General features: G+C 49.9%; 1 protein-coding gene across 6 annotated transcripts in view; it reads left to right on the top strand.

Moving 5' to 3' along the window:
- The window catches only part of LRRC71 (leucine rich repeat containing 71), a 669,208-nt gene that overhangs the window by 128,268 nt on the left and 524,640 nt on the right, over nucleotides 1-16,300 (top strand). For all 6 annotated transcript variants that reach the window (XM_086945316.1, XM_086945315.1, XM_086945313.1 and 3 more), the window contains exon 2: nucleotides 3,960-4,054. In XM_086945316.1, coding sequence (XP_086801442.1) covers nucleotides 3,960-4,054 — 95 coding nt within the window. The remainder of the gene's footprint in view (nucleotides 1-3,959; nucleotides 4,055-16,300) is intronic.

The following is a 16,300-nucleotide window of genomic DNA, read 5'->3' as shown; positions in this document are numbered from 1 at the left end:
TAATGGATGAGGAGGGGGTTCACCCATGGGAATATTTGAGGGCGAAGGTAGGGAGCGATCTATCGAGGTTCAAATATCTCCAATTAGTGTCTTGGCATACAGCTGAACGGGAGGAGACTGGGAGTAATGAGGTAGTTGAAAGGCTTATCCAATCCCCCACATTGATACCAAAAGAAATCTCAACATGGTATAAACATTTAGTAGAGGGAGAAGATATGGGGATACCTCCGGCAGAGGGGATTTGGATCAACACTGTATTGGCATTGCAGGCAGAGGACATGCTTGAACCATCATTGAAGCTCTTATATAGATATATAAAGCCTGCCTGTCTGAAGAAGAATCACGTTTTTGAGATTAATAGACTTTACTACACCCCCTACAAAATCGGGAAATTTGCCCCTATCCCCCCACCGAAATGCCCAAGATGTCAGGAACTAATGGCTAATGACATTCACATGTTTATTAATTGCAAAGAGCTGGATCAATACTGGAAGGAGATAGGACAGGTTTTGACGGGACTTTTCAGTACTACAATTAAAGTCAACTCCTCACTTGTTATTTTTGGAGATGATGAACGTTTCTATCAGCAAGCTACATGTCAGGAAAAAGGGCTTCTCCTATATTTGATACTGTTGGCAAGGAGGGAAATATGTAAAAGATGGAAAGATCGCCTTCCCCCGAGCAGTGAGGACTGGCTAAAAGCATCATTCAGCATGGCTCGACTCGAATACGAAAGGGCAGAGGAGAAGCCGTCCAACATCTGGCACCCTCTAATGTGGCACCCTCGAATGAGGTGGGGTAGAAACTTAAGAAGGACTCGGTCACTCCAATGATTACACCATGTCCCCGATGCTAAGGGGGAGGAGGTCTGGTTACCCAAGTAAAGCGTGGTCAGCCTGGCAGCGCACAGTGAGAGAGTATGGCTGTAAATGTTCCACAAAGACTTGACACGGTGAGATGAGGAGAAAAAAAACACACTCTCATGCAAAATGTTGCGTCATAAGACACCACTCTGCATTTTAATTCCTATATAAATAGCAATATATTATAACTTAGCAATCAAAAACTGATCCACTACTCATCCCATTGGAGAGGAACATGCCGACGACGTGCTTTTTAAAAGCCTACCCGTACACATAGAACAACAAAGATTTCCCTTGATTGAACTCATTTTTCAATTCACAATACATCACACAAATTGTTTTAAAGCTTCACAGTAAGCACATAGGGGTCGATTAGGATGGCGGACGGACAAAGTCCGTCCGCCATCCTGTCTGGGGCAGGTACCGTCCACCACAAGGGCAGAGGAACCGTGCCCCCAATTAGGATGCACCCGCCACAGTGACGGGTGCATCCTACATTTTTAACATTGCGGCGGACGGTGCTTAAAGCACCGCTCGCCGCAATGCTAAAAAGGCATGCTGTGCGTTTCAAAGCACAACATGAGAGGCACCGCGCAGTGCCTGCCATGTTGTACTTGGAAACGCAGGGGGGGACCATAGGTCCCCCCATGTGTACCCCCCCCCTTCACCCTGGGGGCCCGCAACGGGCCCCCAAAGCAAAGACCGTATGACTTTCTGTGGCGGCATTGCAGCCACGGAAAGGCATACCCCACAGCCCATCCTAATATTGCTGGCGGTGTCTGATAGACACCGCCACCATATTAGAGCTTTTCCGCCACAGTTGCAAGCCGACCGCGGCGGAAAAGCGGCAGACGGTGTTTCTGACCGCCCTGGTCCCCCATTGTAATTGCAATATGGCGGGAGGAAATTGAGAGCGGACGGGCATGGATGGTGAACGTATCGCCACCGCCTGCATGGCGGTGGCGATCCGTCCGCCATCCTAATCGGCCCCTTAGTCTGCTAACCACATACAAACAAGCATTAAAACAAGAAATGCTATACTGTGTTAGTTGATGACCCGCACAGAATAGTACTAGGACACAGATGCACTGGCCACTCAGTAACTGTACAGAATGCACTGCGAATGGTCTCTTGTACAATTTCAAGAAGAGTGATGACGGTTGACTGTGTTGAGCCCCCACATTCACATACCAAGTTTGCCAATACCACTCTTATGATTGGCAGTGTCCAGTTGTGGAGAGAGGATACAAACCTCAGAGTAGATCTAGCGATGGACATGTAGCTAGTCAAATAAAAAATTTTAATGGTCTGAAGTGCTGAATGCATTTAGAGTCTTTATCCTACTTCTCTTGATCCAAATAAGAAAAACACCAGCTCCTTTTTTTTGTATGCTGTTGAAGTTTGCCTATTCTTTAGTAAATGACTATATCAAATTAAAGATGGAAGGAGTTTTCCCAATGTGCATCAGGTACTTGAAAAAAGTAACTATTAGATGTTTGGTTTGGTAAGGCGTGCCTCACAAGGATCACTATAAATCCCCCCTGTTGTAAAAGTAGGATTCTATTGTTAGACTGCCCACTTTGCCCCTTCCTTGTGGACAAAATATGTTTGATACGAAAAGCTGAATTGACACAGTAAAAGACTAAGGGCCAGATGTAGGAAGGCTATTACCGGTTGGTAAAGGCCGAAATTAACAAATCGGTAATTTACTGAATCGGTAATTTAAGGAATCTGCAAATTACCGATTTCCTAAATACCAATTTGGTGAATTACCGAATTCCTAATGTAGGGAGCACTTAAATGAGTGCTCATCCCATGTTAGGATTCGTTATTTACCACCAACTACAAGTTGGTGGTAAATAACGAAAACACCCTAAAAAGCAATTTTATGCAAATTGCTTCAGTGCCATGTTGCAGACATGCATGCCCTTAGGGCATGTATGTCTGCAACATGTGCACCCATACACAATTGAGGAGTGCAACTTTTTCCCCCTTTTACCGAATCAGTATTTATCTATTCTATAAGAGACATTCATTCCTAAGGGCCTCCAGGCCCATAGGAATGAATGGCAATTACCGAATCAGTAAATACCGATTCGGTAATTTTTACCGAATGATTTGCTACATAGCATTTACCGATTCGGAAATACCAAAGCGGTAAAATTCGGTATTTTCGAATCGGCAAATGCTATTTACCTACATCTGGCCCTATGCCACCTGCAATAGAAGGGGAGCATTATTGATGCAAGGACCAATGAATGTTGAGTTTGTTAAGAAGGAACATTGGACCAGAGGTGTGAATCCCATTTGGAAACCACAGATGTACCATTTGCACACCAAATGGGAAGGCAATTTCTGATGCGCTCCTTGTACTAAAAAACAATTGTCTATTCAAAGAGGGTCACAAAATGACCTGGCTAATGAATATTAGTTAGTTAGGTCACAACTGTGACCCCCCTGTGGCTGGCAGTAAAAGGAGGAATGGAGGACTGCAAGGGCAGCAGACCTCCAACCTCACATTTTTCCTTTTCCAAAGGGGAAACCTAAAAATAAAAAGCATATGTCTATTAAAGGAGCATGTGCTACTTATTTTTTTTTTTTGCAGTTTGCGAAGACATCAGAGAGAGCACATACCTCCTAAAGTGGGAGCTATCCAGCCACAATTACCCCCATACCCTGGAGGTTGGTAACTGATCCGTTTTTTTGTGATTGGAATTGAGGTCACAAACTATTGTTACACACCTTTCTGAATTACAATTATTTAGGGTAAGCTTTGTCATGCCTCCGCCTATCGGCTAGTTGGAAAGGGTCGCAAAGCTTTTTTCGAAAGATTTTCTGACTTGTAAAAGGCCTTTCGTACATTGTGAAAAGTTATTTTCCAGTTATAAACCCAGTGATTTCGTGAATCCAAGTGTTTGCACGTGCAAAGGGCTTTTTTAGTCTTGCCTTTATATCCCTGTGTGAAAGGACACATCATATTACCCACCTGTGATGCTTGTTTGCTCTAGTCAAACCATGATGGCTGATATGGTACAGCGGCCTCTGTATATTCCAATAGCCTGCTCATGATCTCTTCCACTTTACTTTTTTTAACAGCATCATTAAAAAAGCGAAGATGGGCAAAAAGGCAGAGAGGTCAGCAAAGGACAAACTCTCCATAGTCAGCAGCGAAGATGAAGCAAGGAGTGCAGGTAAAGCAAATGTCAGCTGCATATTGGGCCATAATCTGGAAAAATGTTCTGGGATAATGCTTCTAAGCTGAAACAGTAAATGTAGTAACCATTAGGTCTAGCTCATGTTTCTTTTTCTAATTTAAGGCAAGCAATATATATGTTTTAATATATCATTATAATATCACAGACCATCATTTTACACACCATCCTTATTGATATTTCCTGATAATCTTTCAGGTTAATACCTGTCTACCCTGTCATACCAAGTTGCAAAAACAATTGAATGCAATCCACACTAAATCCTTAAAAAAAGCTTGTTTGGATTATATTCATTTAACTGTTACACAAATTAGTAAGTGTCCAAAACTTCTTGAATCCATAAATGTGGACTGAGACTTGAAAGAGCTCGCCAATGATGGGCAGTTAGTAGCCATGCAGTTGTAATCAATAAAAGCCACCCTTAGACTTGATGCTTGGAGTATGGTCTAGTATGGACTAGGGTAGTAAGAGTAAGCAATGTTCTAAGCGAGACTATGAAGTGTTCGACAATGATGATTGTGTCTGTCCAGTTAGACCACTTATCTGTCCAGAGTGATAAACCTTCGTCTAATGGGGTCCCAAGTTCTGAGTGATAGAACATTGTGATAGAAACCAGGTTAGTTAGAATTACCAAGGCACAGTTATGTGGTAGAACCTCGGCGACTGATACTAGACGGCTGTTCGTTATGTTGGTTCTTAGTTGCATATATTTAAAATAAGTAACTAATTAACCAGAGAAGAATGTAACAGTGTTTCTTTTCCATATTATTAAAGGTACCCTAAGATTTTATTGCGAAAAAATGTAACTTATTAGGTAGAAATTTGTCAGCGTTTCATTTTTTGTTATTGCTTCTACAAAAAGTAAAATTGTGTGGTTCCAGAATCAAAAACAAGGATTGAGGAAGCACACAGAATTCTCATTTGAAAAGATGTACAGAGAGCAAAGCTCATTCATTTTCATAAAGTCCAGTGAATGAGACTGAGATGCCCTTCTAAGAAAATAGAGACCCGTTTTTCTATCAGCATGCCATAAAACCATCTGATGAGCACCGTTAGCCAATCCAAAAAGACTCTCAACCCTAGATAAGCGTGCTCTTACTGCACAACAATTAATTCCAAAGTGCCATTTTAAAGTCCAACGAGATCAACAACTGGGACCTTGTTATACCATACCTGAACCTCATCCTCGCTGCACAAAAACGAAGCCCAGCAATTGGCATGGATAAAGGGCTCTTTCTCTAACTACCGAGGAGACCCATTAAGGATAAAATCATTACAGACAATAGTCTGGCGGTTTTATGTTAAAAGGTTCTATTCAGGCAAAAAGTTATGATTGTGAAAGTCCTGAAGATGATCCCACTATAAATGAGCTAGGGATCGAAACGTCGACTCCTTTTAGAGTGTCCCATACTTAGGAATCTAATGTATTAATGTATGGTTGTTTCACTCCAGGACACACTGTGAATTTGAATTGTTGTCAGTGGCCTGTTAGCTCACGTTTTGCTTGCCTGATATTTGCTGCACCTACTGTCCTTTTTTTATTTTTCTTCCTTGCGTACGGCACAGGACTGTGCCCTACTGTAACCTTTATGTTTTTTGGTTACTTGTCTTATTTCTTTATTGAAAATTCCTATCAAATAAATAAATACTCCCTGTCCGGCTGGACAAGGGGTTTTTGTACTATATAGCAGCCCATTGTGGTCTATATATTATCCTCACTTATACTTAATTGTTTATGCTAAGGACCACTTGTTTCCTTCAAAATACTTGACGCCCATGGTCCCTGGCCATACATGGGGTTCCCCTTGTTTTTCCTAAAGTAACCAGATGACTTCAGCATCCCTACGACCAGCTATAGGGTCTTGACTTACACAAAGGAAACACATAAAATCATACAGCCCATTGTTATTGGCTTGGATACTGTTACATAAGCTCTTCATCTACAGACGCTCAAGGGCCGTGGTAAAAAAGAAGGGCTCAGCACCTGTCAAAGTGGGGCCATTCCTAGCCCCAACCCCCACTCAGACCACACCGAGCACATTGATATCTGTGAACGGGCAGCCCAGAACAAAAGAGACTCTGACTGGAGTTAGCCTGAAGAGACACAAGCCCATTCCTAGACTCAGTCGACAAAATCGCAGCTAAATCCAAGCAATACTAGCGACAATTACCTGTCCTGCAAGGCAAAATGAATTGAATTCTTCTTTCGGAAAGTTAGGTGTTCTCAAAACGAATCCCTGGATTTACCAGCACAAGCACTTACAGAACCTTTGGAGCACGTAATCTCACCCACCGTTCCCACTCAAGCGTTGTCATGTCAGCGTATCTATTAATGCCCAGCCTCGTGCCGAGATGTCTCCATCACCAAACTGTCACCAGACTGTTGGACAGGCCACGTGAAGGGCCGCTCCCCCTCTGCCCGACCAGGCCCGAGCCCGGTCCCTCAAGTGTCACACACCACCACTTCACGTTTTCTGTCCCCTCCGGGACCCTTGCCTCTGAACATATCGACCTCGTGGGCCCGATCCACTACCGGCCCGCGCGCCCAGCCTGGGCGCCATCTTGGACACTCCACCACGAGGCCGCGTGGCCCCCGATCGACCCCAACCCTGGGCCTGGCCAGGCCTCAGACATCCCGGCACCACCATCCACCCAGGAGGTGAGCGGACTACTTGGCAGGTCAATGGGAGAAAGAGGTGTCGATGGCTCTCCCCCGCCAGGTACCGCTCGGCCACAACCTCCCCGGGCGCTGGCTCCACCCCCCTGCTGGGTGTCTGGACTCCTTCATCCCGGACCCCCCGACCTCCAAGTGCGAGGGTCCGGACATCAAAGGGCACCAGCCCTATAACTGGGGCAGCTCCAGAGCAGGAAGACAGTTGTATCCTGGAGTCGAGAGACGCAGAGAAGAACTCATCCTTGACGGGCTACTGGCGCTGCCGTAGCTCTGCCTTGCGAACTATCGTCCTGCCTGCTGGCGCTGCCGCAACCTTCGTAAACCTTCATCGTCGTCGGGACCTGCTGGCGTGGCCGCGGACCGTTTGTAACTACCATCTCCATCGGGACCTGCTGGCTCCGCCGCGGACCGTCGCTTCCTTCATCCATCCCGGGACCTGCTGGCTCCGCCGCGGCCCGATCATCTAGAACGCCGAGCTCGAGGATTGAGAGCTATTTTCATCTATTGGTAACAAGACTGTCCCGCTACCCCTTTTCCCAATCCAGAGACCAGAATCGAGGGGACCCCTGAGTCCAGACCTCCTTGTATCATTTTACCGTACTTAAAGAATTGCTTATAAAGTATCGTTAAACCTTATCCTGGTGTGGTGTCCGTCTGTGGGGGGGAAGTTACTTGTCTGTACGATCGCTGGAGACGGCTCTCCCCGGAGACCTCTCCCCTTATCCTCGGCCGACCCTTCCGGTCCGTCTAACATTGGTGGCCAGCGGCGCGATCCGAATCACCGCATAATCGTACAGAAAGTAGCTCACCCCACGACGAAATCACGATGACAACCAAAGAAAGCGGATCCACCGAGAAATTTCAGATGGAGAAATTGGACGAGTACAGCCATCGTGAATTAAAACAATTCTGCATCGAACTAGGTATCGCTACCACCGGTCTAAGTACCAAAGACGATTTCAAGCATGCCCTAGAGTCCTGGGCAGAAACCAGGGCCGTCGGAACCACCGACCAAAACATCGCAGCAGTAGAAAAAAACACCACGGCCCCCGAGGAGCGAAGAACGGGTCTCTCGCAAGACGAGATCCAGGAACGAGAAAGAACACGACTACATGAACTAGAAATGGCCCGGCTCAAAATGGATGTTGAACTTAAGTTGGCCGAACAAAAACTGAGCTTAGAGCACCTGCGTCTCCGAGAAGAAAGAGAGGAAAAACAGAGACAAAGGGAGCTCGAGGAAAAGAGACTGGCATATGAACACAAGCGCAAATTAGCTGAGATAGACTTACGCAAGCAGAACAAAGAATTAGGGGTGCCCGAGCAACCCCACACCCAAGGGACAACAGATAAGAAGGTACACATCCCCAAGGATGTCGTTCGAGAATACTTCCGAGAGGACGACATCCAGCAATGGTTCAAGGCCTACGAAATCGCTATGACCGCCACCGGATCGATCGAAGCGACTGGGGAGCCGGTCTATGGGGGAGATTCCTCAATGAGGGCCGCGATGCCCTGCTACAGCTCCCGGACCATCAGATGACCTCCTATGACCACATGAAAGCTGCCCTCCTCACCCGCTATGGGCTCACACCCGAGATGTACCGTCAGAGGTTTCGAGACTGCACCCGCATCCCGGGTACAACTTGGGTGGACTACGTGAACTATTTTAGCCGAGCCTTCGAGGGCTGGATCAAAGGAAGCAATGTCACAACTTACGAACAACTATTCAATCTCATGGTGTGGGAGCATCTATCAAACAATTGCTTTATTGAGCTCCGGCAGCACCTCCTCGACAGCAAATTGACTGATCCACGGCAGCTCGCAGCCGAGGCTGACCGGTGGGAAATCACCAGAGTGGGCCGAAATGGATCCTATGAACAGAACCGGAACAACAACGGTCAGCACCGTCCCAGAGGAGGAGGAGGGGGCCAAGGACGAGGAAGAGACAACGCTCCGGTCGCCCCCGCTACCAGCACCACCCCCCCGGCCAACCGGGGCAGCACCCCGGCGCGACCGGGATACCGAGCCAATGTCACGTGTCACCGATGCCAACGAGTCGGCCACTACGCAAACGACCCAAATTGCCCACAGTACCAGAGCCCAAGACCCCGCCAAGTGGCCGCTGCTGCCCTGGGGGAAGAACAGATCTCCGAGGAGCAGGAAGAATATGAGCAAGAGCATCAAGAATGGGAGCCAGCCGCCATGGCTCTAGCATGCTTAGGGGGGAAAGACATGGTCCCGCGGGTCCCCCCTACCCGCTAACACCCGAAAGTACAGCCAATGGGTGAGCATCAATGGACGCCAGGCCGAAGCCCTCCGTGACACCGGGGCCAGTGTAACAGCCGTCCGCTGTCACCTGGTGACCCCAGAACAGTTCCTACCAAACATTCTCTGCCCTGTCCGTTCAGCCGATAACTCGGAAAGTCTGTGTCGGATGGCCTGCGTCCCTTTCGAATGGGGAGGGGTCTCCGGCATGTTGAAAGTGACGGTCCGGGATGATGCCCCCGTAGACTGCCTCCTGGGAAATGACCTTGAAAGCTCTCCGTGGGCAGCCGTAGAACGAAGAGAACACCTGGGGATGTTAGGCATCCCGGACTGGGCGTGCGTCACCACCCGGTCCATGGCCGCCCGTGCCAATCACCGACCGGAGGAACCCGAATGGCCGGCGCCTCCTCCCCCGGTCGCCCCAGACGAAGACACCGACCGTGCCGTCCCCCCAGAACCAGCTCAACCTCCGGACCTCGCTGGCCTCGACCAGTGGCATCAAGAGGGGGGGCCCACACAGGAGCAGTTTCGCCAAGAGCAGAAGACCTGTCCCTCCCTCGAGGGACTCCGCCAACAAGCCCTCGCCCAGAGCGCAGGGGATACCTCCGGAACACATTGGATCTACTGGGACAATGATCTGCTATACAGTGAACAAAGGATCGCGGAGCTGGGGGCCAGCCGAGTGCTAGTGGTGCCCCTCCGTTTTAGAGACTTCTTGCTAAACCTGGCCCACGATGTCCCCCTGGCTGGACACCTGGGTCAGGATAAAACCTACAGCCGCCTAGTGACCCACTTCTTCTGGCCCAAAATGAGGAATGATGTACTCCAGCATTGCCGATCTTGCCCCACGTGCCAAGCCAGTGGAAAGAGCGGCCGCAAACTAAAAGCCCCCCTGCAACCATTTCCCGTGGTCACCACCCCGTTCGAGAGGGTCGGGATAGACATTGTGGGGCCCCTGGACCCCCGTACAAAACAAGGACATCGGTTCATCCTGGTACTGGTGGACCACGCCACCCGCTACCCCGAGGCTGTTCCCCTGCGAACTGTGACAGCCCCGGTAGTCGGCCGGGCCCTGATGGGGATCTTCTCCCGTGTGGGCTTCCCCCGAGAAGTCGTCAGCAACAGAGGCACGAACTTTATTTCCAAATATATGAAGTCCCTCTGGCAACAGTGTGGGGTCACCTACCGATTCACGACCCCCTATCACCCTCAAGGAAACGGACTCGTTGAGCGGTTCAACCGCACGCTCAAAGGGATGATTGGGGGGTTGGAAGAGCCCCTCCGTCGCCAGTGGGATGTGCTGCTGCCGTGCCTCCTCTTCGCATATCGAGAGGTCCCCCAGAAGTCCCTCGGCTTCAGCCCGTTTGAATTATTGTATGGACATCCCGTACGGGGGCCTCTCAGTCTAGTCAAGGAAGGCTGGGAAATGCCCCCTCTAAAGAACCCTCCAGATGTCTTCAAATACCTCCTAACCCTCCGCAACCAGACCCGACGGTTCAGAGAGCTGGCAAAAGCAAACTTGGAGGCCAGTCAAGAGGACATGAAAAAGTGGTATGACCAAAATGCCTCCTCCATCGAATTTGAACCCGGACAACAGGTATGGGTGATGTCCCCCACCGAACCCTGCGCCCTGCAAGACAAGTGGACGGGGCCCTTCAAAGTAGTCGAGCGCAAGGGTCCTGTCACCTATCTCATCGACATGGAATCTTCAAGGAACCCCCTCCGAGTCCTCCACGCTAATAGACTGAAACCCCACTTTGTACGTTCAGAACTCAGCCTCCTGATGGCCACAGACAATGGAGCCGAAGAAGACTTCGAACCCCTCCCTGACCTCCTACGGACTCGGGAGAAAGATGGCTCCGTGGATGGGGTCCGACTCTCGGAGGCCCTCACCCTGGAACAACGCCAAGAATGTCGAGACCTTCTGTTGCAGTTCGCCGGCCTGTTTTCCCTCACCCCAGGTGTCACTTCCGGGTGTGTGCACAACGTGGACACGGGGGACAGCCCCCCTATCCGCCACCGGGCCTACCGCGTACCAGATCGGGTACGGGCCTGCATCCAGGAAGAAGTAACCAAAATGCTCATGCTCGGGGTCATTGAGCCCTCAGACAGCCCCTGGGCCAGCCCAGTAGTACTGGTCCCCAAAGCAGCCCCTCCCGGCACCACACCGGAACTCCGGTTCTGCGTCGACTACCGGGGCTTGAATGCGGTCACCAGAACGGACGCACACCCCATCCCCCGGGCAGACGAGCTAATCGACCGCATGGGAGCTGCCCGCTACCTCAGTATTTTCGACCTGACGGCGGGCTACTGGCAGATCGGCCTCACACCCCGGGCCCAAGAACGATCTGCATTTTCCACTCCTGATGGCCATTATCATTTCAAGGTCATGCCCTTCGGCATGAAGAATGCTCCAGCAACATTTCAGCGGCTCGTCAATCAGGTCTTGGCCGGGCTCGAAGGATTCAGCGCCGCCTACCTAGACGACATCGCTGTGTACAGCCACCATTGGTCCGACCACCTCCACCACCTCCGAGCGGTGCTACAGGCCCTTCAGCGAGCTGGCCTCACGATCAAGGCCAGCAAATGCCAAATTGGTCAGGGGTCCGTAACCTACCTCGGACACCAGGTGGGAAGCGGCCTGGTGGCCCCTCTGCAGCTCAAGATTGCCGCCATCCAGTCCTGGCAGCCCCCCATCACCCAGACCGAGGTACACGCCTTTCTGGGACTCACGGGCTATTACAGACGGTTCGTGAAAGACTATGGTACCATAGTTGGGCCCCTCACAGAACTCACGTCCAAAAATCAACCCAAGAAGGTCAACTGGACCCCAGATTGTCAAACAGCCTTCGAACAACTGAAGGCCGCCATGTGCTCCGCCCCTGTGCTCCAGGCCCCCGACTACAGCCGGGAATTCGTCGTCCAGACGGATGCCTCTGACCACGGCATTGGGGCGGTCCTGTCTCAATTGAACACCGAAGGCCTTGATCAGCCCGTGGCCTTCATCAGCAGGCGACTCCTACCTCGAGAACAACGCTGGAGCACCATCGAGAGGGAGGCCTTCGCCTTGGTATGGGCCCTCAAAAAGCTCCGGCCCTACCTCTTTGGCACACACTTCCGGGTGCAGACCGACCATCGACCCCTGCAGTGGCTGATGCAGATGCGGGGGGAGAACCCAAAACTACTACGTTGGTCCATCTCCCTACAAGGGATGGACTTCACTGTTGAACACCGGCCTGGGCCAGATCACGCCAACGCGGATGGCCTGTCCCGCTTTTTCCGCCTCGACGAGGAGAGTCCCCAAGAGGATGGGTGACTCTCCCCGCCTTCAGCTGGGGGGGACGCATGTTGGACAGGCCACGTGAAGGGCCGCTCCCCCTCTGCCCGACCAGGCCCGAGCCCGGTCCCTCAAGTGTCACACACCACCACTTCACGTTTTCCGTCCCCTCCGGGACCCTTGCCTCTGAACATATCGACCTCGTGGGCCCGATCCACTACCGGCCCGCGCGCCCAGCCTGGGCGCCATCTTGGACACTCCACCACGAGGCCGCGTGGCCCCCGATCGACCCCAACCCTGGGCCTGGCCAGGCCTCAGACATCCCGGCACCACCATCCACCCAGGAGGTGAGCGGACTACTTGGCAGGTCAATGGGAGAAAGAGGTGTCGATGGCTCTCCCCCGCCAGGTACCGCTCGGCCACAACCTCCCCGGGCGCTGGCTCCACCCCCCTGCTGGGTGTCTGGACTCCTTCATCCCGGACCCCCCGACCTCCAAGTGCGAGGGTCCGGACATCAAAGGGCACCAGCCCTATAACTGGGGCAGCTCCAGAGCAGGAAGACAGTTGTATCCTGGAGTCGAGAGACGCAGAGAAGAACTCATCCTTGACGGGCTACTGGCGCTGCCGTAGCTCTGCCTTGCGAACTATCGTCCTGCCTGCTGGCGCTGCCGCAACCTTCGTAAACCTTCATCGTCGTCGGGACCTGCTGGCGTGGCCGCGGACCGTTTGTAACTACCATCTCCATCGGGACCTGCTGGCTCCGCCGCGGACCGTCGCTTCCTTCATCCATCCCGGGACCTGCTGGCTCCGCCGCGGCCCGATCATCTAGAACGCCGAGCTCGAGGATTGAGAGCTATTTTCATCTATTGGTAACAAGACTGTCCCGCTACCCCTTTTCCCAATCCAGAGACCAGAATCGAGGGGACCCCTGAGTCCAGACCTCCTTGTATCATTTTACCGTACTTAAAGAATTGCTTATAAAGTATCGTTAAACCTTATCCTGGTGTGGTGTCCGTCTGTGGGGGGGAAGTTACTTGTCTGTACGATCGCTGGAGACGGCTCTCCCCGGAGACCTCTCCCCTTATCCTCGGCCGACCCTTCCGGTCCGTCTAACACAGACCGTACATTAAGTGCATCATTGGAATGCGATTCAAGGGCAATGACGGAGAAAGATACTCCATCAAACTCAAAGGCTCTCCCCAGCCTCCAAGATGCCATAAACACTTCCACAAACCAACATTCCCCAGCACCCTCTAAGTTGAACACTCGCATACCCATAACTTTATCTGGAAGCCAAGTAAAGGAACCAGCCCAGGTTACTCCTGGTACCACTGAGATAAGAAGAGTGCATGTATCTGCACAGAACACAAGAGTGCATGTATCTGCACAGAACACTGTAGAGGATGTGCCGGACCTGGAGAGGGGGGAAACTGGGAAAGGCTTGGGTCCTGTCACTATCCGGCCTGGACCACTCTTCATAAAGTAAACAAGCAAAGTGGCCGGACAGCTTGAATTTCAATGATCATTCACCACCTAGTTCGATTAGTTACTAGGTTGGACAAACATGTGTCTTGAATCACTTTTTTATTTTATTAAAAGGTTTAGAAAAAGTTTTTGGGCGTCAAAAGACACAACGAAACATTAACAGACTTTACAAACAATACATTCAATAAATTGAAAGCAACAATACGAAAGATGAAAACTTAGACCAAGGAAATTCAAACAACATAATTTACATAGACAACTGTACTATGCCTCGAGTTGAATAATCTATGAGGCACCAATCCTGGATATGGAATAAACAAGTGGACTAACAGAATAGAATACTAGCCTACTTGTTATCGTCTGCAAAGAATACACAGTGCATTTATCACCAAGTGCTGCAAAATAGGAATAACAAAGAGACTACTCTGCAATTTGCACATGTATTAGTTACATTCCTATTGAGCCTTAAGACATTGGTATCTTGCAGGTAAAGACGTCGACGCGTTTCGAACCCAACTGTGTTTGACGGGTTCTCCTCAGGACATGGACTGGGGGGGTCGTTGTCACTATGAAGTAATTACAAAAACGATATCAGAGAAGGGCTGACTGATATGAACTTCTTGCGTAGACTCACACACTTAAAAAATTAAAGGTACCTTTTTGGAGGGGGGTTCAGATCACTCCCTGCGATTAAAAAAGTATAAAGGTCCAGATTAGAGTCATGCCTCCAAGGTGCCTATAGCGTATCAATTATGAACTACAACATCCAGGACATACCTCGAAGATGCGCCAAGGTGGCGATCACTGGGAGGGGTGCCGGCACAGATCAGTTATTCGATGTGCAGGTCAGGAAAGCTGAAAAAAGCGGGGGGCACCTGTTACTAAGCCTCGTTGGAATAGGGATATTAGGCAAGGTTTGAACAAGATTGGTTCCTACCTTTGTTATGCGGGCATAAATCCCCTCGTGGACGCGTGTACAAGCGGCAGCCGCCGCCTGGGCTTGTGCGCTGTTAAGACACAAGACAGGCGTTTTAGTAACGCATAATATTTCGCTTTCTCAATGTGGAATCCATTCAAAAATACATTGTCTTACTTCTCTATTAGCATTTAGACGTGCTTGAAGCCGGCAACCAGCTCGTTGTGAAAAGACAGCTTGTGACTGGCGGGGGCGTGTCTAGCTGTATTTGAGTCAGCCGTGTTCGCGGTGTATCTTGGGAAACGTAGTTTGGAATATCTTCTCTCACGGATAGAGTGAATATAAGGTGCAGTAAAGGAAGAATGTTACTGGAGGCATATATGGACTTGTTATAACTTGATGGAAAAGCAGGAGAATCTTTTAACTGAAGAAATTTCAGATTTGGTATGACAACGTCACATGAGCAGCAACAGGCAGAAGCAAGGGCACGTAGCGGGCATGCAGAGTTTAGAGGTTACTAAATTCATTTAGATCGTTCAATCCGTCCATGGCAGTGTTGAATTTTAAGATGAGGTAGGCCTCTTTTTGTGCCTATCGTACATCTGGGTCTCCGCCGGCCCCTGGAGTGTTTTTTATACTTGCTAAAATTGTCCATTTAAGGTCATTGACCGAGTGTGCTTTCTTCAGGAAGTGGGACACCAAGGGTGCTGTCAGTACTTTGTTGTTTATCCTGGATCTGTGTTGGATTATGCGATGGCGCACTTCTTGGGTTGTTTTGCCTATATAGACTTTTCCGCAGGGACATGTGATGGCATATACTGCGTATTTGGTCTTACAGTTCGTAAAGTCTTCGTGCCGCCAATGTTTTTTGCCATCCGTGAAATGGGTGCCTTCCATCGTGAGGCCGCATACCGAACACGTACCACATTTGTGATGTCCTTTCACTGGGCCCATATTGAAGAGTGTACTTTGTGTTTCTCTTTTGGTAGTTCCTCTGGTCGAAGAGATCTGTTGTCCAATACTCCGTTTTTTTTCTTCAAAGCAAACAGTGGTCTGCCGATCTCAGGAATGATTTCCTCGATGAGAAATGTTCTTGCAAATCAAGGGATCAGCGATGGGCTGTCCCTTCGCACCGGAGATGGCCATACTGTATATGGCCCAGTATGAGGAGAAGTTCGTGTACAATAACAACCCGTACAGAGCCCATATAAGGCAGTGGCTGAGGTACATAGATGATGTGTGGTGTATCTGGAATGGTACACCACAATCTCTGGAAGAATTCCATGACTGGCTTAACAACCGTAGTCCAGATATCAAATTCAGCTTGACGTATGACTGCAAAACCATGCCATTCTTGGACGTCGAGATCAAGTCCACGCCGGAAGGCCTTAAGTCAACTCTGTTTCAGAAAAAAACGGATAAGAACAATTCCCTACACTATAAAAGTTACCATCCTAAAAGTTTAAAGAATAACCTCCCCTATGGCCAGTTCCTTAGGGTTAGAAGGAATTGTTCATCAACAGAAGACTTTGTGATACATGGTGAAGCTCTCACTGACAAGCTGAAGGAGAGAGGGTACCCAGCAAAACTGCTTAAGCACTCGATGAA

The sequence above is a fragment of the Lissotriton vulgaris genome, chromosome 12, assembly GCF_964263255.1.
Source record: "Lissotriton vulgaris chromosome 12, aLisVul1.2, whole genome shotgun sequence".
In the NCBI taxonomy this organism is placed as follows: Eukaryota; Metazoa; Chordata; class Amphibia; order Caudata; family Salamandridae; genus Lissotriton; species Lissotriton vulgaris.
This window is presented reverse-complemented; position numbering and strand designations above follow the sequence as displayed.